The sequence below is a fragment of the Aotus nancymaae genome, unplaced genomic scaffold (assembly GCF_030222135.1).
Source record: "Aotus nancymaae isolate 86718 unplaced genomic scaffold, 86718_ANA_hifiasm-v0.15.2.pri h1tg000049l, whole genome shotgun sequence".
Classification (NCBI taxonomy): domain Eukaryota; kingdom Metazoa; phylum Chordata; class Mammalia; order Primates; family Aotidae; genus Aotus; species Aotus nancymaae.
The window spans coordinates 1,665,044-1,690,084 of record NW_026988463.1 but is presented as its reverse complement, the minus strand read 5'-3'; the positions used below and the strand labels follow the sequence as shown (position 1 = coordinate 1,690,084).

General features: G+C 51.1%; 1 protein-coding gene across 2 annotated transcripts in view; it reads right to left on the bottom strand.

Moving 5' to 3' along the window:
- Positions 1-24,967, bottom strand: part of CRAMP1 (cramped chromatin regulator homolog 1) — a 58,101-nt gene extending 33,134 nt beyond the window's left edge. Inside the window, exons 1-5 of one of the 2 annotated variants that reach the window (XM_012441812.2) lie at positions 24,920-24,967; positions 22,634-22,980; positions 12,151-12,344; positions 6,060-6,213; positions 2,929-3,012 (exon numbers count right to left, since the gene is read on the bottom strand). In XM_012441812.2, the coding sequence (XP_012297235.2) occupies positions 2,929-3,012; positions 6,060-6,213; positions 12,151-12,344; positions 22,634-22,979 (778 nt within the window). In that variant the 5' untranslated portion in view covers position 22,980; positions 24,920-24,967. Of the gene's footprint in view, positions 1-2,928; positions 3,013-6,059; positions 6,214-12,150; positions 12,345-12,533; positions 12,538-22,633; positions 22,981-24,919 lie in introns of those variants that run through there. The other variant, XM_012441813.2, reaches the window with a different exon arrangement.
- Between the last annotated feature and the right edge of the window lie 74 nt (positions 24,968-25,041).

The following is a 25,041-nucleotide window of genomic DNA, read 5'->3' as shown; positions in this document are numbered from 1 at the left end:
CCTATCTGCATGGCTCGATGGCTAGTTCCGCCAGGCACCACACCTGCCCCGCATACACTTCCTGCTGGGCTCGTACTGAGTGTCCGGTGTTGACCCTCTGGCCCACAGTGTGCAACCCCCAGGGCACCCGGGGTCTGCAGAATGAAGACATCAACACCCTCTGAGTTTCCTGGAGCAGATGCCCCACTTCCTCTGACCTGCTCGGGACTCTTCACTATCTTCAAGATGTGCGAGAAAGCAACTACAGTACATTAACGGGAGAAACTAGGTGGTGGGTACTTGGGTGTTCACCATAAAATTCTTTGAATTCTTCTGCATATTTGGCAGAAAAAAAACTCCACAAATGGCAGGCTAAAAACCAAAACCAAAGACAAAACTGACAAAGCAGCCAGAGGCAGACAATGAACCTCACACAGAGGAATGAGGACACAGATGACCACTGACTCCTCTCATCAGAGCAGCACAGCCCAGAGGCAGTGAACAGCATCACTGCGACAAAAGAACCAAACTGTCAGATTAGAATTCTCTATCTGGCAAATACATCTCTTAAGAATGAAAATGAAATAAAGAGTTTTCAGATAACTAATAAGAATTCACAGCCGGCACAACTGCACGGCAAGAAATAAAGGACGTTTTTCAGGATAAAGGAAAACAAAGCCAGATGGAAGCAGAACTTCAGGAAGGAATGAAAAGCATGGGAAAGGGCTCTAGTCGCCAGACGAGGCACCGAGAAAGGAACCAGTCATGGAAACTGGCCAGGTGTGGCATGCCACGGGGTCACCCTGCCTCACCTCGCCCGCTCCTGGATGAAGGGCAGAGGCCTGGGTGCAAAGTGTGCCCCTCACTCAGCAATTGAGTCATTTATTTATATGAAACTTGAGCGTCCTCATGAGGCAGGAGAATAGGGTCTGGAGGCAGGGAACCTAAGGCCAATTCATGCTGGCTTCCTAGAACTAAATCAAAAGGAAAACCCCAACTTTTCACACCTAAGTAACAAAAGGACCAGACAGGTCCTCCTTTTTGCAACCCCTACCTTTTGTTTCTATGTGGCAGATGGAAAATTGAACGTTATCTCTGATTGGTTGCAGCAAGCAGAAAGCAACCAATCAAACATTTACATAGGAGTGTAACTTTGTAAGCAACCAATCAGACTGACTGGGGCCAATTCTTCCTTTGCATAGAACTGTAACTTTGTAACCACTTTAGCTTCTCATTGGTTGCTTTCCACAGCCAGACGTTTGCATAGGGTGTAATGTTTGTACTTCAGCTTCTGATCGCAGGCCACTGCTTCGTTTACATGGGGTATACACCAAATAGCCAATGAGAAACCTCTAGAGGGTATTTAAACCCCAGAAACTTCTGTAAAAGGGCTCTTGAGCCCCTATGCTTGGGTCCATTCCCACCCCATGGAGTGTACGTCGGTTTTTTTCAATAAATCTCTGCTTTTGTTGCTTCATTCTTTCCCTGCTTTGTGCATTTTGTCTAATTCTTTGTTCAAAATGCCAAGAACCTGGACACCCTCCACCTCCTAGAAGCTTCTATGGAGGGAACAAGGAACAAGTAGTGGGCAGAAGGACCAGGCAATATTCAGTGGGAACACATGGTCAAGGCAGGGTTTTCCTTTCCTTAGGGAAGATGAGAGCTGGGAGAGCTGTGGCGTAAACTCCTTGGGGCCTGGGATGCTTCCCGAGGCTGAGAGAGAGCAGATGAGAGGCAGCAGGAATGGGCATGAGAAGCTGGAACACGAGGGCCAAAGAACATGAAACATGTGGGTGCTGGAGCTGAGGGCTGGGACACGTAGGCTCGAGAAGGTGTGGCTGGGCCCAGAGGGGACATACCCGGTGGGGAAGTGCAGGAGGGCAGGGCCTCCCACACACAAATGCCACACTGGCTCGCAGCAGCCACCCCACAGGACACAGCAAGGCATGGAGAGGCAACAAGGGGGCAGAGTACGGTACAGGCGGGGCACACACAGAGCGACTGCTCTTTATCTGTCCTGTCAGTCCCACCACCCGCCCTGAGTTCAGTATCCCACTGAACCTGTGAAGCAGCTCCGTGGGTGTGCACCCCTAGAGTGCCATTGGACAGCCCAAGTGTGCTCTCTTTTCTGGAGTCAGGCAGAAGAGGCAAGACTGAGGGGCGCTGGGCACAAGCGCCTGAAAAGACAACAATGTCCCTACCTAGAGGACGTGTCAAAAACGTCTAAAGGCTATCTGGTCCCAAGGAGACAATCAGAGCAAATCCAAGCGAGGCCCTGCGTGAGGACAGCCTGGGTGCGTTCCAATGCAATGTTTCAGAAGCCCATGCAGTACAGCCACCCTAGGTCAAAGACACCCAAGGAAGACTCCACAGTTACATGCAAGGCAATGGCCCTGGACAGAAGACCTGACTGATATTTTGGGATGTTTTAGAAAATCTGAATATGGGCTAGAAATTAGGGACGATTACTGCATCTGTTTGGTAAATGCTAAAAGACTTGGTGTGACCATGGCATCAAGGCTAGGCAGGAGAACATGCTCTGAGGAGATGCCGGCGGAGGTATTCCAGGCTTGCACGACATCTTACAGTCGAGTGCGGTGCAGAGCAAGTGAACACGTGTGTGCATGCAAGCACATGAGCATGGAGAAAGACAGCAAACATGGCTAATGTCAGCAACAGGTCCATCTAAGCCAAAGAGCATGGCAGCCATCAGCCATGGGTGCATGTGCACAGAGCGGGCAAGAGAACAAACGTAACCAGTGTCAGTGACAGCAGGTCCATCTAAGCCAAAGAGCATGGCAGCCATCATAGTCTTCACCTCTTCTATTATTAACATTTTTTCAGAATAAAAGTCAGAGGGAAAACAGAAGTAACTCTGGGCACTAAAGCCCAAAGGTGACAAGGATGGGAGGAGCTGCGGGCAACCCCACAGGTAGGCAGCATACTCACAGCCCCCAATCTTCTTGCGCAGCTCGCCATAGCAGATCAGGCCATACAGCTCCTGGGAAGACTTCTTCAGGCCTCGAGAGAACACTGAGAGACAGAAGAAAAGGCAGCTTTAGAGAGGGGAATGCAGGGAGGTGCTGTGCAGCTCGGCCCTGGGAGCCACACCGGGCTCACGCGGTTTCTTCTATCTGCTCCCTGTACCTTAGTCACGCAGGCTGTCAACCACAGGGGACACTGGGCAGGGTGTAGAGAACACGGTGCTGTGTTTGCAATTTTCAAAACAGAAAGTTAAACAAACCAAAGTGGAGAGTTAGAAATTTACTCCTAATAGGCCCAAGAAACGTCCCCCGGAGGAGAAAACAGAACACTCCAAACAGCTGTTTCTTGTGGAGGCGGTGGATGTGACCGGCACTAACCCTGTCATCCATCTCTGCACATAGGTGAGGCCAGCAGCCCTGCAACCCAGGATGCTGCCTTCCTGACTCACCTGTGCCCTCCCGGGACAGATCTGTACAGCCTGGGGCCAGGCAGGAAAAGGACTACAAGTGTGAGCCACTGCACCCGGCCTCATCAGACTTTCTTTAAGGAGACCATGACTCAAGAAGTTTTAAGATCCACTATTCGGTAGACAAGCAAAATGTGGCCATCCACCCAATGGAAGACTACCCAGCCATAAAAAGGACTGGCAAATGCTACAACACAGACAAACCCCGAAACCCTATGTTGAGTGAAGGGAGCCAGGCACAGAAGGACACGCAGCACATGATCCCATTTCTATGAAACGTCCAGAGAAACAGGAAGTAAACTGACAGCGTCCAGCAAAGGGTTTCCTTCTGGTGCAATGGACGCATTCTGCGACTACAGAGAGACCATGGCTGCATAACTTTATATTAAGAACCACTAAGTTGTACACTTTAAACGGGTGAATAATATCCCAATTTCTAAAATATATTTTTAAAAGTCCACTATTTGAAATGGCAAAAAGAAAAAAACCCACAACCCAGAAAGAGAGAAGAAAGTAGCACCAGGAGCAAGACAGTGCAGACAAGGGGCCCCCAGGCAGGTGGGACCCCGGGAAAAAGCAGGGGTTCTGGGAGGTGTCCTTGGTGCCCTGCCTGACCCCACGGCCTCCTAGGTGGCACCTCATGTTTTGTTCCACCCTCAGGGACACGAACCACACTCACTTCATCCAAACTTACTAAGTTTGTGAAACAAAACAGGGAGGGAGGGAAGCACAGGGATCCACATGGAGAAGGGGAAAGGACCTGTGTTAGGTATGACCCCCACAGAGGTGTGAGGGAGCATTTAAAATCCCTTCACCCTAGACGGAGAGAAGGGCCAAAGAGGAATGACACTTCCACATGTCAGGTAAGTTTAGGTTTAGGAGTGTACAACGGGGAAAGGTAACAAAAATAGACAAGAAACATTTGCTTTGACTGCCTTCTGAAATTGACATGGGAGAGAGTCTGGGTGGGCAGGTAGAATGTGCACTTGAACCTCAGAACAGATGAGTCTATGCCGGGAGCCTGAGGGTCCAAAGATGCTGCCCATGCTGCCCGCAGGTGGTTCATGCAAAGCACTCTGGACTGAATCTCCTGGAGTCCCATCCCTCTCTCTATACCTCGTCTACCAAACAGCCGCCCAGTCCCCTCCACTGCTGGCCAGCTTCCTCTGCACAGAGCTTTTCAAGACCAGCCATTGTGGATGGTGGATCCGCTCTCATGGGCTGACTTTCACAAAGGCAATAACGAAGAGTGCAAAGGACAGCTGACACAGAAAGAGGCCGACAGTGAAAACTCAGTGCTGCGTGCCATTGTGGAAGGCAAGAGGCCACTCACCACAACCTGACATTAATCACAACAGCCTTGGGTGACAGGATCCGATCAGTGCTGAGATTCCAAACAAACAAGTGAGCTGGACATGAGAAGACCAGCACAGGTAGCAAATACAGGACAAAATGGAGGTAATGTACCATAAACAAGTGAAGTCAGCAGAAAATCTTATGTTAATGGTCACATAGATACAAAAGCAAACAAACAAAGCTGCATTGGCAGCAAACCTGAATCAAGGGGCGCCCCTAACCTGCAGAGACCAACAGTTGTTTCCATGAAGCTCCAGAAATAGCGACAACGCCCAGCGGAGGTTCTTCAGTGGAGAAGTCGCACAGTGGGCAGGGGCTATCTGTGGCCCTCAGGGATCTGCCCCAGTCAGACAGGGGAGCTGGGTACTGGCTACTGGCTCTTCCCAAAGCTCTGGGCAATGCCAACGCACCATGGTCAAGATACCATAATCTGCCCAGAGGACACAACAGGGAATGGCCAAGGTGAGGGACTTTAGGTCACCACGAGGCACAGGCAAGGGCACAAGGAATGGCGGCATAGCCACGGTCCAGGTACCCTGCGTCGGAACACAAGACATCTGAAAGAAGGGTCAGAAGGCAGCGGGGAGCCCCGGGGGTGCATCTGGACAGACCATGCTGTGCATGAAGCTGCAGGAAGAGCAGGGCCCAGCACAGTGATGCTGCTGGAGAGGTGGTTCTGACAGGCACAGGCAGGAGGTGGCTGAGTCTCCTGAAGGCAGAGATGGTGATGGACAAAGCATTGCCTGGAGAAGCCAACAGCAGCCAAAGGGTGCTCTGAGCCAGAGCCAGAATCATACCTGGGGATGACTTGGTCCCGTGAATGAAGAAGGGCCTGAACAGACCTGGGTCCCAGTATAGACAGCAAGAAACCTGGGAAGGCTGGCCGTCCCCCAGGAAGACCAGAGCCAGGCACGGTGCCTACGGCCCAAGCCCCTCGCTGGACCACAGTGCCATCATTTGCAGTGGAGACCACAGGCTCCAGGTAAGCGAGGGACCCAGAACCCATGCACACTCAGTCACTGGAAACACACAAACCACAGCTCAGAAAAGCAGTGGAAAGAACCCCGGAGCCTAGGATGTGGGCTGCTTCCTGGCAATTTGGTCTGACCCAGTCAGACGGCACACGATCAGCCAAACGCCACAAGGCAAGGAGCCAAGCAGCTGGTGAGAAAATGCCCGAGAGCAGGTCCGGCAGGCCTGCTGGAAGCTGTACTCCGAATGAAAGCTGGCCCTGCCGGTGCGCACCCCTGAGCCTGGTCCGTGGCACACTCACCGTGGTCAAAGTCGATGTATTTGGTGATCTTGTGCCAGGTGCGGTAGTAGAAGTGGCGGACCTGCTCCTTGTTCTTCACCATGCTCGCTGGCTTGCCTTTCTTCTTGTACTTCAGTGCAATGTTGTTCTGAATCGCTTCAAAGTCCTTCCCATGCTGGAAAATAATTCCATGATAAAAGTGGAGGGGTTAAAACAATGCAGCTTTCTGTGCGAGGTGGACACTTTCCAAGGCTCCCAGGAAGAAGAAAAGAGGCAGGCCATGAACAAGCAAGCTGCCCTTCCCAGCTCTTCTCTGTGTAGGAACTTCAACTTTGAGTCCCTGGAACCTTAGGTTTTAATCAGGATAAAGGAGCAGTGGAACCAGTTACGGAACAATCAGAGCACATGGATACCAAAGAGGCAAGTACCCCAGACAGGAGAAGCATAAAGCTCAGCACTTGGACAAATGGCTTAGTGGCTAGAGTTCTTCAGAGACTGTGAAATGAGACACTTCCATGAAGAAAGGCTCTGGAAGACAAGAGAAGCCATGTAGCAGTTACGGCACCTTGAAGAACAGATCAGAAACACCCTCACTACTTCAATCCTAAAAAACAGAGTCCATATTCAAACAAGGACAGCAAATGTGAACATTAGTAAGTGAACCACACAGAATATACTGATTATACCTGGAGGCCAACCCTTCTTTGAAGCTTCTGTGCAAAAGCTGAGCGTGACTTAGATTTTCAGAAGAGAACTTGTGTTCCAGAGAACAGCGTCACCTCAGTGCTGTTTCAACCACTGCCACAGAGAACCGAGCGTTTGATCACCTCATCAAAGTCAAGCTCCTGAAGTACTAGAAGGGCTCAGCAGTGACAAGCACTCCTAGTGCCAAGGTCTTGGTCTCTAAATATCACTTTGCAAAGGGAAGCAGGGCTCCCAGGAAAAACAGCTGACTGCAAAGCTGTGAGCAGCCACGGTGTCTGGAATGCCTGGCGGCACCAGCAAATAAAAACACACTGACGGGCAACAGGGACATGTGGAGAGGATGCAGGAGCCAGCCTGAGACTCCCAGTGGCCAAGTGGGGAACTAATAGGGCCAGAAAGCCAACAATGGCATGATGGATTATGATCCCCAGAATAAACCCAACATCCCCAAGTCTATATGAGTGTAAGTAACAGAATAACTACACGTGTGGGGGAGAAGGCACACTCTTCTTGGCACAGGACTCCCAATGAGCAAATGTAGAAAGAATAACGGAAACAGAAGGTCCTCATTGTGAGCAAACACTACAGTAACAACTGCTTCAGGGAAGAGATAGCAATGGTTGCTAAAATCAGTGGGAGCAAAGAATGATGAAAAACACGGTATTTACATAGCTTCAAAGGCAAGCCATGACCCACCGTGGTGAGACCTGGTGGATGCCACCTGAGTGCAGCAAGCAAGGCAAACCACCACCAGGACAGAGGCGGAAAGATCACCACGGGCCAGCCAATGGATGTGCCAAGGAGGACGTGGTATCGCTGTTGTGGAATTCTTGATGGAAATATGTAAAAAAAGACAGAATCATGAGGAAACTGCAGATCAGTCCTAACTGACACAAGGGACACTCGATCAACCAACAGGCTGTGAGTCTCCACAAGTATCGAGATCATCAAAGACAAAAACCATGCAAACAAACAAAAACCCAGAAGCTGTCCCAGGTTACATGAGACTGAGGAGTTAGGGCAGCTGAGTGCAGTGCAGCATCCAGACCAGACTGGACATGAGTGGGACCCTTGGTAATCTGAATCCCGCCTGCCGTGTCTGTGCTCGTATCCTCACAGGGTGGCTGCCCTAATGCTGTGGAGGCAGGGTGGAGGGGACCTGCTTTGTGCCGTTTTTTGCAACTCTTTAAAGGTCTGAAATGTTTCAAAATGAAAAGTTAAGGCAGCAAGGTGGTGGCTCACGCCTGTAATCCCAACACTTTGGGAGGCTGAGGCAGGAGAACTGCTTGAGCCCAGGAGTTTGAGACCAGTTTGGGCAACATAGCAAGACCCTATCTCCACAAAAAACCTAAAAATTAGTCAGGCATGGTGCAACATGCCTGTAGTCCTAGCTACTTAAAAGGCTGAGGCAGGAGGATCATCACTTGAGCCCAGGAGGTCAAGGCTGTAGTGAGCTAAGATGGCACTCCTGCATTCCAGCCTGGGTGACAAAGCAAGACTAACTAAAAAAAAAATTATGTCTTTTAAATTAAAAAAACAAAAAACATGACGATGGGGGCCAAGGGGCAGTAACTAGGGACCTCAAGGAAATTGGAACCTGGGGACTGTTGGGGTGCTCACCCCCAACCCTGTCTACCTCAGAGGCCTCTTGGCAGCTGGGGAACTGTAAGGTGAGCTGGGTGGCGGAGAAGTAGCATTGTGGTGGACACATTTACACATTTTAGGGTCTGTAACTCCCGGCAACACAGGGGCTGAGGGAGGTGAAGAGAGAAGTTGCTGTGGGCTGGAGGGTGGGGCTGGAAGGCTGGCCCTTGTGCAAAAATAAAATGAAAAATTAAAAACTTTAGAAAAAGTAAAACTAGTTCATTGTTTTTCAAAAGGAATGGCAAGTAAAGCATAAAAAGGTGAAGGAGAGTGTGAAGCGCCTTCCTCCAGGGCCCAGGCAGGCCCAGCCCTCCCCACGTTCCCTGGGCCTCAGTGAGAACCATGATGAAGCAAACTGATGGCCTCTGCATGTCACTGGTAGGCCATCTGCTCAGAGGTTCTCTGAGAACCCAGGTTCCAGGCTTCCTGCTCACATGTTCTTAGCCTCTGCTGCCTCCTAAAGTCCTGGGGCATCTGTGTTGCACCTGCCACATGTCTTCAAGGCTGCAAGCCCCACTGGGGAGAAGCTTTTCCGTATTCCCAGTGTGGCGAGAATGCTCTGTCCTGGGTCAGGAACCAGATATATAGATACTAACAGCAACGACAACAAAAGACAGGCAGGACTGAAAGTATCAGAAAGCTGTCTGGGGTGAAGGGATAGAAATCTGCAGTGTCCACAGAGTCAAGGAGATGGTAACAGGTCGAGGATGCCCCCAGCTGCCTGCACAGAGATGGGGAAGGCATAGGTGGGGACAGAAAAGGGGAGCACCACGAAGCACAGAGGCCAGAGCTAAAGCTGCAGCCATTCCGCAGACAGTGAGAAGGAAGCACAGGATGCTGGCTGTGTGGCTGTCAGGTGGGAAATCAAGAACTGTACAGAAAAAACAAGCATGGACAATAGACGGCTGTAAGCAGGAATAGGAACATGAAATGAAGTCAGGGATGGGTCTGTGCAGACCTGCCACTGAAATGGAAGGGGACTGAGAGGAAGGAGGCAAGTGCCCTGCCACAGGTGAATGCCCTCCCTGGCTACAGGGAGAAGTCTAAACATGCCATAACTGGACAGGGGCCAGTCTGAGCGTGCCCAGCACTGCCCAAATTAGGGTGACCAACTAAGGCCCAGTGATGGCAGAGGGATCCCTGCATCCAGTTGGGCCCCAGCCAGCCTTGCTGCACCCCTCCCAGGGAGGCATCAAAAAGGCAGCAGTGGCCATGACAACAAGTAGGGAGTCACACTCCTCAGAGGCCTGTGCCCAGCCACTGTCACCCCACAGCTCGAGGGTTCACGGTCACACTGCCACTGGCCAGTCAGCCATACATCAAGACCCCACCAGAGGCCCACCTAGCTTTGGCGAGACATACAATGCAGAAATAAAACGCGTTGGGCCCAGTGTCATGGCTCACGCCTGTCATCCCAGCACTTTGGGAGGCCGAAGCAGGTGGATCACCTGAGGTCAGGAGTTCGAGACCAGCCTGACCCACTTGGTGAAACTTGGTCTCTACTAAAAACACAAAAATTAGCTGGGTGTGGTGGCGGGAACCTATAGTCCCAGCTACTGGGGAGGCTGAGGCAGAAGAATCACTTTAACCTGGGAGGCAGAGGTTGTAGTGAGCCGAGATTGTGCCACTGCGCTCCAGCCTGGGCAAGAAGAGTGAAACTCCGTCTCAAAACAAAAACAAAAACAAAACCATGTCCTCTCTCTTGCCCTTGCTCTCTCTCATAAACATACTCAGATACAGAAAACCCACAGCAGAAAGCATTACGTGGTCAAAACAGCCTATTATTAATTATTATTACTAATTCAGCATTCCAGAACCTCTCAAAACAAGCATCTGCCTGGCAGAAAAACTCCAATGGGCAGCTTAACCCAATGGGAAGGAAACAAAATAAATTGCTTGAGTAAAGCAAAAGGGTGGGTCATTAACCAGGACCTCCTCCTCTGCTTTTTATGGACAACGATGTCTCCTTCTCCCGGGTAGCCAGACCCTCTTACAGAGGCTACAGTCTCAACAAGGAGGAAGGGCCACACCACAGGAGTAACTGTTTCAGGCAAGAATCAGCAATGGTTGCTGATTCTGAAAATGTTCCAGGAATCGCAGGTCCTCCAAGCCCAACAAACAGCTTAAAGGCACGATTTGGGGCTAGAATCTAGACAGAGACAGCCTCCTTGCCATACTCGAGAACCTTCAAAGGGAAGAAAAGGAACACATGAATTTGTCTAAATGACTTCACATCTACTGAAACGGGACTCATGCACACTTCTCTTTGGACAATCAGTCAAGCCACACTAACAAGGCAGTCCCGTCCACCTGGGTTGGGCAGAACCTAACCTGCAGTCCAGGCGGGAGCAGCCCTGGCCATGACATGCACTGCAGTCAAGTCTCATGCCCACATTTAGAAGTGTCTCCTTTTCTAATGCCTCTCTAAACACCTCGTGGTTTAAATTTCAGAGGCTCCATTCCTTTCTTGAGCATTCTGCTTCCCAGGCTTGGCACAACTTCTCCATCACCCCAATTAATTAGCTGTTAAAAGAAGAAGGCTCTTGGGAGGCAGAGGCAGGCAGACTGCCTGAGCTCAGGAGTTCTAGACCAGCCTGGGCAACATGGTGAAACCCCATCTCTACTAAAATACAAAAATTTAGCCAGGTGTGGTGGTGGGTGCCTGTCGTCCCAGCTACTCAGAACGCTGAGGCAGGAGAATTGCTTGAACCTGGGAGGCAGAGGTTGCAGCGAGCCAAGATCGTGTCACTGCACTCCAACCTGGGTGACAGAGTGAGACTCGTCTACAAAAAAAAAAAAAACAAGGCTCACTGATCACAAACCTACTTCTAATACTGTATGCCAAAGAAGTAGTCTAAAATATGAAATGCGCACACAGATGTTCACCACAGCGTTACTTACAACAACAGAAACTGGAAAGACTTCAGTCGTCCTTAACCACACAGGAATGGCCAAGCAGAGAAGTGGCTGGCTGGGGCCTCGAGGGCACCCTGTCTGGTGCAGCTCTTCAACTGTGCCACTGCAGTGGGATCAGCCGCAGACAGTACATCTACTCTGGCCATGGCTGTGCTCCAATATGGTGTTTTTACAAAAGCACACAGTGAGCACCCAGGCAAGGAGAATATTTACAGCGTTAAAAGAAATATAGAGCAAAAGAACTATGAAACACCACGAAAAACGCAATCAGCGTTAAAAAGTATGCTCACAATAATTACAAGGATTAGGAAATAAAACATGCAGGTGCAACTGGCCCACAGGGAGCACGGCCATTCACTGGGCAGTGGCATCAGGGAGTGGCTTCTCTCTATTTTTAGGACTTTCTGTTTTGTCTCAAGTCAGCACAACATCTTGTTAGGTTTCTCAGCTACGCCAACCCCCAAGGCAAGCACCCCCTTGTGCCTCCCCTCAGAGGCCATCCCTCTCAATCAGCTCACTTAGCACAAACGGAAGGCCCTAAGAGGACTTCAGTCGAGAACATCTTTGAGAGACAAGGGGTGAGAATCTCCAAAAGGAAATAAAATAAACACACGAAAACACCTCCTCACAGTCACCTCACCAGTAATAGCTTCTAACATTTCAGTGAGGAGATAAACATCCAAGGTCAGTGGGCAAGGCTTGGGGCCCACACCCACCTCAGCCACTGTGGGGTCCCCAGGAACCTGCATTCTAGAACCTAACAGCAGAGGGGAAGCACAGGGACTGGAGGGCAGGGCTCCAGGAGGGATGCCCTGGCCACCTGGCCACGCCTCCATGGCCCACTCACCTCATACAGCCCCTCGAAGAAGGTGTTCTTGTCCTCTGTGCTCCACGACTCCCACTGCCGCCGGACCTTTTTGCCTTCTTCCTTATCACCAGCAGAAGACCCTAAGTTCCGGGAGGAGGAGCGCGAGGCCCCTGCAGGGGCAGCAGAGGCAACCCCAGACACATTTCCAGATGATGATCCTCCACCTTCCGCTCCTTGGAGAGAAAGCACTATACAATGATCTGTTCCAGAAAGCTGGTGGGCCGGGCAGCGCAGAGGGCCTGAGGGAGGGAAGGGCCCACTGCCCTGAGGTCCCATTCCACAATCCTCAATCAAGGACGCTGGCAGGCAGCACCCAAGACCAGCGTGCCAGCAAGGCTGCTCAGGACTGCCAGGATACTTACCTGGCCGAATGACTCTCGAATGTTTTTACAATTAGAAAAGGAGCGAGAGTTTATGTGGAACCGTGTAACAGCACAACAATGCTGCAGCCTAAGACGCACTGTCCACAATGCAGACAGATCCCTTCCCTCCGCAAACTGAAGCCTCACATCACATTTCATGCGTGTTTGTTTTGCAAATGAGGTTTGTGGCTGAAATATTCTTATCTTCTTTTCAAATAATTAGGTTGAGATTCAACCTCAAGAAAACATTTAAATGTGCGTAAAATACTACCTTCTTTTAGATATAATCAATACTTCAGAATTTGAACCATTTAATGCCTAAGCATCTTTAGTCTTAAAACTCCTTATCCTCAATGTCCACCAACAAAATGTGGCGTCCTGAGAACAGCCTGATAACCTTGCAAATCCTATCACGGCATCAGTTCCTGAGCAAGCCGAGTCTTCTGAGACCAGGCCAGGAGGGAAAAGCCCAAGAAGACCTGAGGAGGCTTCAAAGCCCAAGAAGACCTGAGGAGGCTTCACTCCCCAGCTGTGGACCGAGAACCCCAGGCTCCTCCGAGATGAGAGGCAGTGATGGGGCAGGAGTCAAAGACCACATATAAAGACTTTTTATGGCCTAACACACTCCTCCCACCCATGTCAGTTCCTCCTCACAGGAGGAGCAGGAACTGTCAGCATATCCCTGTGATAACCAGGGTTCTCTTTTTATGAAAGATTAGGACCATAAAATGCTGGGACATCTTCAAACTCTGAACAAAAATGCTTTAAAAAGCAAAAGCTGGCTGGGCATGGTGGCTCACTCCTGTAATCACAGCACTTTGGGAGGCCAAGGCGGGCGGATCACTTGAGGCCAAAAGTTAAGAGACCAGCCTGCCCAACATGATGAAACCCCATATCTCTACTAAAGATATAAAAATTACACCTGGGGTGGGGTGGGGCACGGTGGCTCATGCCTGTAGTCCCAGCACTTTGGGAGGCTGAGGCAGGCGGATCATGAGGTCAAGAGAGTGAGACTATTCTGGCCAATGTGGTAAAATCCCATCTCTACTAAAAATACAAAAAAAAAAAAAACTAGCTGGGTGTGGTGGCACACGCCTGTAGTTCTAGCTACTTAGGAGGCTGAGGCAGGAAAATTGCTTGAACCCAGGTAGTGGAGGTTGCAGTGAGCTGAGATCACACCACTATGCTCCAGCTGGAATGTCTCCCCGCCCACTCCCCGCAAAAAAGAAAGAAAGCAAAATCCAAGTAGATGCAGATTACTGTTAAGATGCTTCCCTAATGAGACAATCACAGGCTTTTCCGTCCAGATCCACTTCTTGGTTGACCGACAAGGGGGCCTTGCCTGGGCAGCCACATGCAGGCTGGGAACTCAGCACCTCCCCCGGTGGGGGTCTGCCTCCAAATTTGGAGGCAGAGGTTGCAGTGAGGCAAGATCACACCATTCATTGCACACAAGCCTGGGCAACAGAGATTCACGCTTAAAAAAACAAAATTTTAAAAAGAAAAAACAGCCTCTCAGTCCCACCAGCCCCATTTCTGGTAGTCAATGGTCACAGGCGGCCATCATTGCAGAGAGAGCTGCCAGACGGTGCTGCACCTGAATGTCCAGCATTCACAGTCGAGAACACACTGCCATGGAATCAAAAATGAGTTCCAAGCATGTCCCACCCAGGCTGCTTTCCAGCTGCTCCATTCCCATCCTGCAGAGACAAAAGAAACAAAACCCAGGTATGCTCTGTGCTACACATGAAATACCTCACATGTTATCTGGCCCTGTCCATTCCTCACCAAACCAGGACCTAATGAACCTGGTGCTTCCCAAGTTGAAGGGCAGGTTACAGATGCCATTTGAAACATAACTGTTAAATACAAGGCGCTCTGCTTCACTAGGAGCCTGTAATTCCTCACGTGGAGTCATTTCAGGAAGGACTGCCTGTCTACCTCTGCACCACCCACAACAAAGGCTTTCAGAGCCATTTACAGGTTCCTAAGAAACACTCAGTAAACTCTCTTCTTCCAAGACCACAACTTGCTAACCAGCCCTGCCGTTACATATCAGGTTTATTTTTGCTAGCCCATGCTGGCATTACGTATATTTGAAAAAGTAACAGACATAAATTTCCTAAAATTCTATAATCCAGATGTCTTGCTAAATTTTGTGAGATTTTACTGGATCACAACACGGGTGATCCAAGACAAAGAGAATGAAACAGTAAAGGCTAACAGAATGAAGTGTCTGAGCTGGACGAGCTCTCAGAGGTGGAGAGGAGGCAAAAGTTCACCTGAGACAAGAAAAGAAGGCACAACAGTAAGGGCGGCTCTGGAGAGGCTGGTGAAGCGGCATCTACTCCTCAGAGGAGCAGGCCACCTACCCAGACGCCCAAGGCTGGTGCAAGGGGCTTCCCTTTCCTCCTGTTGTTTTAGAAATGACACATCTTCAGTAAAGAAAAGCAGAGCAAGATCGACATTCAGAAAAGAAGGCAGACCTGAGGTTGGGAGTTTGAAACCAGCCTGGCCGACATGGTGATACCCAATTTCTACTAAAAATACAAAAATCAGTCGGGTGGTGGGCACCTGTAATCCCAGCTACGTTGGGAGGCCAAGGCGGGAGGATCACTTTAGGTCAGGAATTCGAGATCAGCCTGGCCAACAAGGTGAAACCCCATCTCTACTAAATATACAAAATTAGCCAGGCATGGTGGCACACATCTATAATCCCAGATACTCAGGAGGCTGAGACAGAAGAATCACTTGAACCTGGGAGGCAGAGGTTACAGTGAGCCAAGATCGAGCCACTGCACTCCAGCCTAGGCAACATATCTGGGTAGCTGAGGCAGGAAGACTGCTTGAGCTCATGAGTTCAAGACCAGCCTGAGCAACACAGGGAAACCTTGTCTTTGCAAAACAAAACAGATTATAAAACCCAAAAAACAGAAAAGAAAGCCAATCACCCCCAGTAACCTTTCCTAATATTTGGTGCCCATTACCCTATTCCATTTTGGTGGTGTTGGATAGGCGGTCTTGCTCTGCACGCAGGCTGCAGTGCAGTGCTGCAGTTTGGCTCACTGCACCCTCTGCCTCTGGGTTTCAAGCAATTCTGGCACCTCAGCCTCTCAAGTAGCTGAGATTACCGGCGCACACCACCACGTCTGGCTAATTTTTTGTACTTTAGTAGAGACGGGGTTTCACCATGTTGCTCAGGGTGGTCTTGAACTCCTGAGAGCAGACAATCCACCTACGCCTCCCAAAGTTCTAGGATTACAGGCATGGTCCACTGTGCACAGCCTAAAGTTGGAATGCTTTTTAAAAAAGAACCACAACTTCAGAGCAGAAATTGAAGTGGCCTCTGGTTCATCCCTAAAATTTCAGATGCAGAAACCGCTTCACTGCTTGACCTGTAGCTCACTCACTGACTCCAGGTCAAGCAAAATGAAAACAGAAAGTGGGAGTAGAGACACCTGGTAGAATACAAGGATGACCACCTGGGCAGGACCACCCTCAGCTCAGAGAAATTCAGATGAAAACAGAAGGTAATGATTGAAGGGGAAGACAGAGAAGCAACAAGAAAAATGAAAGCAGAAAGGCAAGAGATGGAAAGAGAAGACGATGTAAACAAAACCAGGTGGGCATGAGGGCTTCTCCGGGTGCAGGATGCCCAGCGAAAAGCAGAAGGCCAAAACCAGGTCTGTCTGTGAATGTTGCTGAGACCACAGGGGCTGAGCATAGTCTGCACGATAAGGAGCACCATCAGGAAGCCTGGAGGGAAGTGGGTATAATAGCATGATCCCTGACAGTGTTTTGTTTGTTGTTTTTGAGCCGGAGTCTTGCTCTTCTGCCCAGGCTGGAGTGCAATGGTGTGATCTCAGCTCACTGCAACCTCCAGCTCCCGGGTTCAAACGATTCTCCTGCCTCAGCCTACTGGGTGCCCACCATCATGCCCAGCTAATTTTTGTATTTTTAGTAATGACAGGGTTTCATCATCTTGGCCAGGCAGGTCTTGAATTCCTGACCTTGTGATCCACCCGCCTTGGCTGCCCAAAGTGCTGGGATTACAGGCGTGAGCTACCGCACCCAGCCAACAGTGAGCTCTTTGAAAGCAAGAACCATGTGGGATTTTCCCACGTCCAAGCCTGGTTCTAGGCCTCACACACGTCAAGTGCTCCGTGACAGCACGGAGTCCCGTGGAGCCCAGATAAAGGGCCTCCCCATGCTCCCTTTGCCCCACAGCAGCGCCACACAGCATGCCCCAGGCCACTAGGACCCAGGTCCTCCCAAACAGAACCCGCCTTTCCACTCAGCCCGGTCAGTATCACAGTTCTCCAGCAGCCACACTGCCTGCCACCTGCTTTCCCCTTCCCACCTGCACCACGTTTCCCAAGCCAGCTGTGCTACCCAAGTAAGACAATTTCAACAGCCTCCTCTCGGGTCTCCCAAATCCCTAGCACCTGCTGCAGCCCGCTGTGCAGTGTGATGTGAGGGCACAGCCACGTGGCCCCAGTGCACCCTCCCCGTTGCTGGCCCCTCTATCTAGCTCCAGACAGGCCGGACCACCTGCTCTTTGCAACATGTCCTCTTCCCCATTACATGTCCTGGGTTGGCCTGGAATGTCACCACCTGCACTCCTTCATATCACCTTAAGATGACAAAATTATGCATATCTTCCAAATGGGGAAGCTGAGACACGGGCTGAGTAGGTCACCCACAAAGCCACACACCTACTTACTGCCCAGCAGGCCTGGAAATAACAGAAGCTATATATAAACGGCACCTTTAAAATGCATTCAAATGCCCTGCTTCTGCCTGTCTTCACAATGTGTAGTTATCTCCATTTTAGAAATGGGGATACTTTCAGAAGTTATTAGTAGCATTATGTGGTTAAAAAAAAAAAAGAAATGGGGAAACTGAGGCTATAAAAGCCCCAAAGTCAGCAGGCAGCAAGAACCATGCAGCCTTCTCCAAACCCAGGCGTTTCCCATGCCGTGCCATCGGAACAGCTCTGAACGCCAAGTGCAGACGCTGTGCTGGCACAAGGCTGAAGGATCAGGATTGTAGTGGAGGACACCGACCTCAAGGTCCCTCCCTCAGCCTGTGAAAGGTGAGAAGTTAAATAACTCAGCCAAAGGCACGTGGCTAATAGGCAGCCAGAGCTGGGCCTTTGGAAGATGTCTGTCAGACACAAAAGCCCAGTGACACCCTGTCATTGTCTGTAATATCCATTCACTGTCCTGAAACACTCTTTTTGTGGTTTGGTGAACTTCCTTCTGAGGGTCAGAAACAGTAAAATCAAGAATGACAGCAGACCAACTAACTGTGAGGGAGTCAGTGGTTGGTCTAGAGGTGAGAGGACCGCAGTGAACACATGCGTCTCCTCCAAGCTTCATTCATTCTCAGCTAGAAAGACACCGGCGAGACCCGCTCGTGGAAGTGCATCTCCAGCACAGGGAAGCGTCCTCATGGCCTATGTCTGCAGCGTAAGACAGCAGGGACCCTTCCCTGGAGGCCAAGGATGGTACAGAAACTGCAGAGGTCCGACTCGTCCACCTCCACATCTCCTGAGGCATTCCGTGTCTCTCCTAACACAGGACATCACATCAGAGGCTGGTGCCGGCAGCTTTGGTCTTGGAGATCCAGTTGTGGTTCAGGGCTTTGTGGACACCATCTCCACCAAGGTCACATGGGGGGATCCTCCAAGCAAGCCAAGTCGCAGGCAAGGTGTCACCTCAGCAGTTGAGTCCTGAGCCTCCCCTACCCAGCTCCATCGTCATGCACACGCAGTGCTGCCACTCCATTCTATACAACAGGCAGTCAGTGAGCAAACGGGGACTCCTCCCAACCTTGCATCGCCCTATCACTTTAAAGATCCGGTCCATACTTCAGGCATGCCTGCAAGAGCCCTGGTCAGGGTCACTGGACTCCACAATGTTCTCTTGCAGGTTCTGAAGCTGACCTAAAACCCGGTGGTCTCCAGGACACCCCCTGGAGTCACACAGACTGTCCCCTTCTCTGCTGGGACTCCCATCCTCAGTACCTGCAAGGCTCAGCGTCCTCCTGCATCCTCTGACCAGTGCTGTCTCTCTAGAAGTTTCTCCCTTTCCTCCCACAAATATTTGAAAGAAACACAACTAGAACTCCACTGTTTCTATAAAAGTATATGCCCCCTTCATCAAATACCATAAGATTTTCTAATTGCATCCTGTAGGCAATTCAAGATATCCCAACTAAACTACAAACTCCTGGGAATGTCTCCTTTTTCTGGTGTTTCTAATGTGGTTCTTTAGTGTTAAAAATGCTGTGGTCACTTCACATGACAAAGAGCTTCCATACACCACTTTATATGACAACACTAATTTTCACATTTCTGACTTTGCTATCCAGAATAATCTCTCTGCTATCTTGATATCCTCATATAACCTAAAATAAAACACAAAAATGAAAATCTGAATGCATACTTCATTAGACAACTTCACAACAGAAATGAGTTTTAATATCAAAAGTATACAGGTATTTGCAAATCAGCTCAGCCTTCAAACAAATGTTTAAATGTTGCCTTCTCTACTTTATTTTTAGTTTTGTTTTTGAAACAGGGTCTTGCTGCGTCACCCAGGCTGGAGCACAGCGTCCACAGCTCACTGCAGCCTCCAACTCCCAGGTTCCAGTGATCCTCCCACCTCAGCCTCCTGAGTGGCAGGGACTACAGGTACAATCTTTTATAAGACATCTTTCTGAAACATCTAGAAACTACAGGCAGGCCAAAGATTATACAAAATATAAAGAGTAAATTCTGCAGTCGTTTACTGCTTCCTACACACAAACAACCGTCACTTCAGACTACACTACCTGGTTTTGGAGATGGTGCGTTTTCCCATCCTTGATGGAACTGAGGTTCTTTGGGATGAGTGAGGGGACCAAATAAGCAGGTCTCTGTCCCCACTCCCAATGTTCTCGCATTCCATCTGCCCCAGCAGAACACCAGCTCTGGAGCACTCCTGGGACTTGTACTCACCCTACAGGTGTACCCCCACCCACCTGCCTGTGCAGCCTCCTCCTGCAGTCCTGTAATCTTGCAGATGCACACATTTTCCATAGCAAAAGTACCAGGTGCCCATTAAGCACCTTGCGGCTTGAGGCAGGTGTTTCTTTTATCCGAAAGATGGACTAGCTTGCCCAGAGCCAGCCACACCGTTAACTGGCCAAACAGGGAGGAATGTGAGGCCTGTGTCTCCTGACCGACATCTTACAGACACTTTCTGTGGCTCTGAGCCCAGATCTCCAATGTGTCCCAGAATCACTTGGGTGGTGTAGTACAGCTGCAGGAATGTCTGTTTTGGGATTTCTGGTCTGCAGCTTACCTTCTGTTTAGGTTGAGCACATGAGTTAAACAATGGACTTCAGCTTCTGCACTCATTTAAATGCAAAATTACAGAGATGCAAGACGTCTGGCACACAGGCATGAAATCTCAGCTACTATCCCTATGTCAATGCAAAAATATTTAAATTAGAAATTGTACTAGAAAAAAAGCATTTTTCATTGAGGTCAATAAAAGAATCTCTTCTTGCAGAGAAAGAAAACACAGTTGTGTGCAGAAAAGCCAAACAAGGAGACTTTCCTTTTCTCCCGAAGTCCTTTCTTCCAAACTCACTATAAGGGTCTCAGGCCCATTGAAATTGAAACTGGCAAGGGCGTTAAGTAGTCAATCAAAGGAACTTTCAGTGATTGAGCTATGTATTCCTCATGCATAACCGAAGTTACACCATTTTCAACTGAAAAACTGAAAAATGAAGAACTGATCGTTTCCTCACTGACAGGTGCTCACCACTCCAGGTACAGATTTCTCCAGATAATAAGAGAATTCTCCCCTAAGCATCATTCTGGAAGGTGAGCTAAAGAGTGTTGCAGTGCAACTGTCAACCACCTGGTCTTCTTTTCTGACGGGTAATGGAAGTGATGACTGAGCAGAGGTCTCTCCAAAGACTGGTGGTGGGGGATGTCCCAGGCACGGTGAAATGCCTCCAAAGGCACAGAGGAGCATGAAGGCAGACAGCAGCGGACAGGCGGCCTTCCTTCCTGGGAAGCTCCGAGGCAGACGGTGGCCGAGAAGTGGACAGGCAGCTTTCCTTCCTGGGAAGCTCTGAGGCAGACATTGGCTGAGAAGTGGACAGGCCGCCTTCCTTCTCGGGAAGCTCCGAGGCAGACGGTGCCCGAAAAGTTCTGTGATGCAAAGGAGACCCACTTCCTACTCCTCTCCTAAGAGCCACTATTACAGCTTATTTGCTTAAAGACATACTTGCTTGCTAAAGTGGGATAATGAATATGTCATGAGGAGCACAAATTCTAATAAATTTGCATTTTACTAATATTAAAATATAATAAAAAGTCCCAGGCTTCCTCAAGCCACACAGTGGGACAAGAAGCAGGAACACAAGTGCCAGCCGACTGAGCATGAGAGGAGCTCAGGAAACCTTCTGCACCTTAACAAGTCGCTCTCAACTAAACAAACAAAAGTAAGCCTCCCCTCCTCACCTGACTGCCAAAAATCTACCTGATCACCAACATCTTAGGGGCATTTCACTTGTACACAAGTAGCCACATACATGTCTCAGTGCTTTCACACCAATGCACTATTCCCTTTCAGCAGCCACACTTCAGGGAGGTGAAGCAGCTGCCCTCGTTTCTTGTCTCACAGGTGAGGACACCCAACAGAAAAGCATCTCCAAGAAGGTAATGGAGCAGAGGAAGGTCGGAGGCCAGGGGCATGGGGGTGCTGAATGCTGGCTGGACTTGAGGTCCAGGGCTTCTGAACCATAAACAACAAACATTTGAAGGCAAGACGGAGCTTACATGAGCTTAGACGTACCTGTAACCTGCAATAAAAAACTAGTAACAAAGCCAGTAATATTTTCTCAAGACTGGCAATTTTAACACTAAAGTAAGTTTATATGAGGCAAGTTTTAAATTCTGAAACAAGCTAAGTTACCTTATATTTACATCTTTAACAAAATTCTTTATCAGTGACTAAAGCCATGATTCCAGAGGCCAGCCTTCTTTGGTTGAGAATGCAGCAGGAGAAGCAAGCTCAACGGGACACATTTGGCACAGATCTCCAAAATAGGTTCTCCACTAGTTCCTAATATATTTCCTTTTAAAAAACTACCAGGATCATTTACTAAATTTAAATGAACATTTCCCAAGGAAGGTAGTGAAAGATTTTTTTTTTTTCATGTGAAACTCACTGGAAATTGATGTTATATTTGCTATTTACACAAAGTGTTGCAAAGGTAGTCAGAAACAAAAAGAATCTAAAAGCCATTCACCTGTGTTAGGAAAAGCACAAGGCTGAAATATAAATAAAAGCAGACAACAGTGAAGTACCGGCACATGGAAAACAAAACGAACACGTAGTTTTCTTAAGATCTTGGTGGAGACCCCAGCTAAGTAACAACATTCTCCAGCCCCTGGGAATACAATGGCAAACACTCCACGCTGTTGCTTGTTCACATCAAGACACAATCGTTTTCGCCACTCTTTCCTTTCTTCGGCACAGAAGTAAACCTCAGTTCCAACTCAAAGGGCCCCACTTCTACGCCCTTCCTACTCTCAAGCCAGGAGCACTTGAAGGAGAGGACAATGAGTCCAAGTCAGACCCTAAGGATCCTTTCTCCGTTTCTCATCCATCTTCCCCCAGTGAGTTTCAAAAGCCTGTGCCTTTGTTGCATTTCCACCACCTGATGTCTGTAAAAGAGATACAGCAGGTATTTTCTTCTCTTCCCCTTTCTCAACTATTGTCCGCTGTTTATAACAGACAACCACAGGAAACCATCAATGATCGTTTGGGAAGAAAACAGCTTTAGGGGAGCTCTTTGACTTTCCCAAAGAAAGGATACTGGCTGCCTCTTCAAAGAGTTTAAATATAGCAAAGTGGCAGCCTCTTCGAAGGAGAGAGGGGACACATCCCAGCTAACTGCCACCCCAAGTGAGGGCCTCAGTGCAGGCCGCGGGATGGGTGAGCTGGGGTGGAGCCCCGCTGGGACAAGGGGTTCCTCTCTCCCGGGGCACACCCTGGAGAGGGGCTGGGGTCTCCCAAGGGGACGGGCCGCCCTACCTTTTCCTCGAGGCCCCGGGCCACCGGCGTTGCCGCTCCCCACGGCGTTCGGAGGGTCCTTCCTGGGCCTCTTGCTCTGCGGCCGCACGCTGGACCGGAGGAAGTGGTGCTGGTCCTGGGGGCTGCCTTGCGGCGGAGACGGCGCCTGCGGCGCGCTGGGGGCCGCGGGGGTGCCGTCGGCGCCGGCCCGGGGGGTCTTCTCGTCCCTCTTTGTGCCGCTGCTCTCCTCGGCCGCGTCTGCGCCGCCGGCCCCTTCACCTTCCAGGGACTCCTCATCGGCCGCCCGCTTACCCAGCTTCTTGAGCCCGTCCTCCCCGCTGCCGCCGTCGCCCAACTTCACTGTCATCCTGCGGCCGGGAGAAGAGAGGCAGCCGGTGAGGCGGGCGCAGGCCGGGAAGTTTAGCGGCCCCGACGCGCTCTCAACATGGCCGCCGTTGTTTGTTCCAAATCCCCTCTCGGCGGCTCGGCCCGGCCCGCCCGAGCCCGCCCGAGCCCGCCGCGGCCCCTTTGGCCCCCGCGCCGCCGCCCCCGGCCCTGCTGGCCGGCCCAGGACCCTGCCGGGCCTCCCCGGACGCCCCCTGGCCGAGACCCGCGTCCAGACGCCCGAGCCGGCGGCGGGAGGGCGCGACAGCTCGGAGGACCATACCCTACCCTACCCTGCCCGGCCTCGGGCCCGGGGGCTATGGGAGGCCCGGCGCGGGCGCAGGTCGGGGCGCGGCAGCGGGTCCCGGCCGCCGCCCCGCCCGCTGCTACCTACCCGGCGGGGCCGCGGTTCATGGCCTGGCCCAGCGCGCCGGCCTCGCTCCCTGCGCCGCCTCGGCCGGCCGGGCCGCAGCCCCAGCCCTCGCCCCTCGTCCCACCCCCTCCCCGCCCCCCGAAACGCGCGGGGCTCCCGGGTCCCGCGCACCTGCCCGGCGCGCCAGCCCCTAGAGTTGGCCCTGGAGGAGGGCGGAGGAGGCCAGATCCACCCCAGGACCGGAGAAGCGCGGGCTCCCCTGCCGGCACGGGGAACTCCATGGTGGCCCAATGCCGCCGGACGCCTGCTTATTTTAAAACAGACATAAAGAATAATCAGCTCTGGGTCTCTGGGAATCTTCTTCCCAGGGTGGGAGATGTGAGCTGCTGCGGGGATTTACCAGTTAAAAGTGCTTTTGCAACAAAGGAGCCTGTTGCATGGAGCAGGTTGGAAGCACCCGGGAAAGTGACAGCCCAGGTATGTCCGGGTCCAAGGGCAAGAAGCGGTACAAGACGATGGTGTTAAAACTCTTGGCAACGACTAATGAAATTCTTGCATTAACTTTGCTACCCCCTGCCCTGTAAAAACGTCAACAACAAAATGCAGTGGCTAAAAATGCTGCAGCCCAGAAAGCAGAGCACTCAAAAATAAACTCAAGAGAATCAGGTACACACCAACAGCTTCAGCCCAGAAACGGGGACGGGCACGTGCGAGGAAGCAGAAAACGCTCAATATTCCATTCCTCCAGATACTGAGCCTGCGTTGAACACAGCTGTTGAGGACGGGAACATTTCTACTGCGAAGAAACACTCGACCGAGGCACCCACACTAGCCATTAAACACAGGGACGCGGACAAGGACCCCTCCTTCCGAGAGATCGGAAAATGGGTTAAAAGCCGCACTAGTGCCCCCACCCCGAGGTTCAGATCACACACAATGATCCGTAGCCGTTTACTCCTGTTGGAATTGATCTTGGGAATCGCTTTAAAAACTCTGCCAAAGAAGAAAAACCACACACGACAAACACCCCAACTTCAGGGATCTCGTGGCAGAGCACTTCTCACTCTTCATTCTCAATCCGCCCCTTTCTACGCACCTGAATCCCCGAAGGCCTCTCTCGGGCTAGAAAGTAGAGAATCCCGCTGCCCCGGGGCCTGTCCGCCCGCAGGCCGCCAGGGACTTCAGCAAAACAAACTCGGCCACCGCACCGAAGACCCCGTCCGAGCGCGGGGACGCCCTTTTCGCCACTGAAAGGACCGGCGCCGTCCAGACCTTTCCCCGAGGGCCGGCCAGCACGGGGATGGCCCCCTTTTCGCGAGAACCTCCAACGGGACTCGACCGTTCTCAGAGGCACAGTCTCCTCAAGCCCTGTCCCCCTCCGCACCGGCTAGCGTCTCGGGATTGGGGAGCAGAAGCCTCCTCGCCCTGAGGCCAGTTCTGGCTGCACCGGGCGCTGTGGCAGCGCCGCCCCACCGCGCTCTCCCGCGCCGCCCGACAGGATCCCCAGTGCGGGCCTCGCCTTGACAGCCCCAGCGCCCAGCCTCAGTCACCTTTTTCATCAACGCTGGGCGGCAGCCTGGCTTCCCGGGGCCTCCCCGGGCGCCCGCAGAACCAGCCGGGCCGGGCAGCCGCGGCACCCGAGCGCCGGCTGCAGTGAGGCCGCGACGCTGGG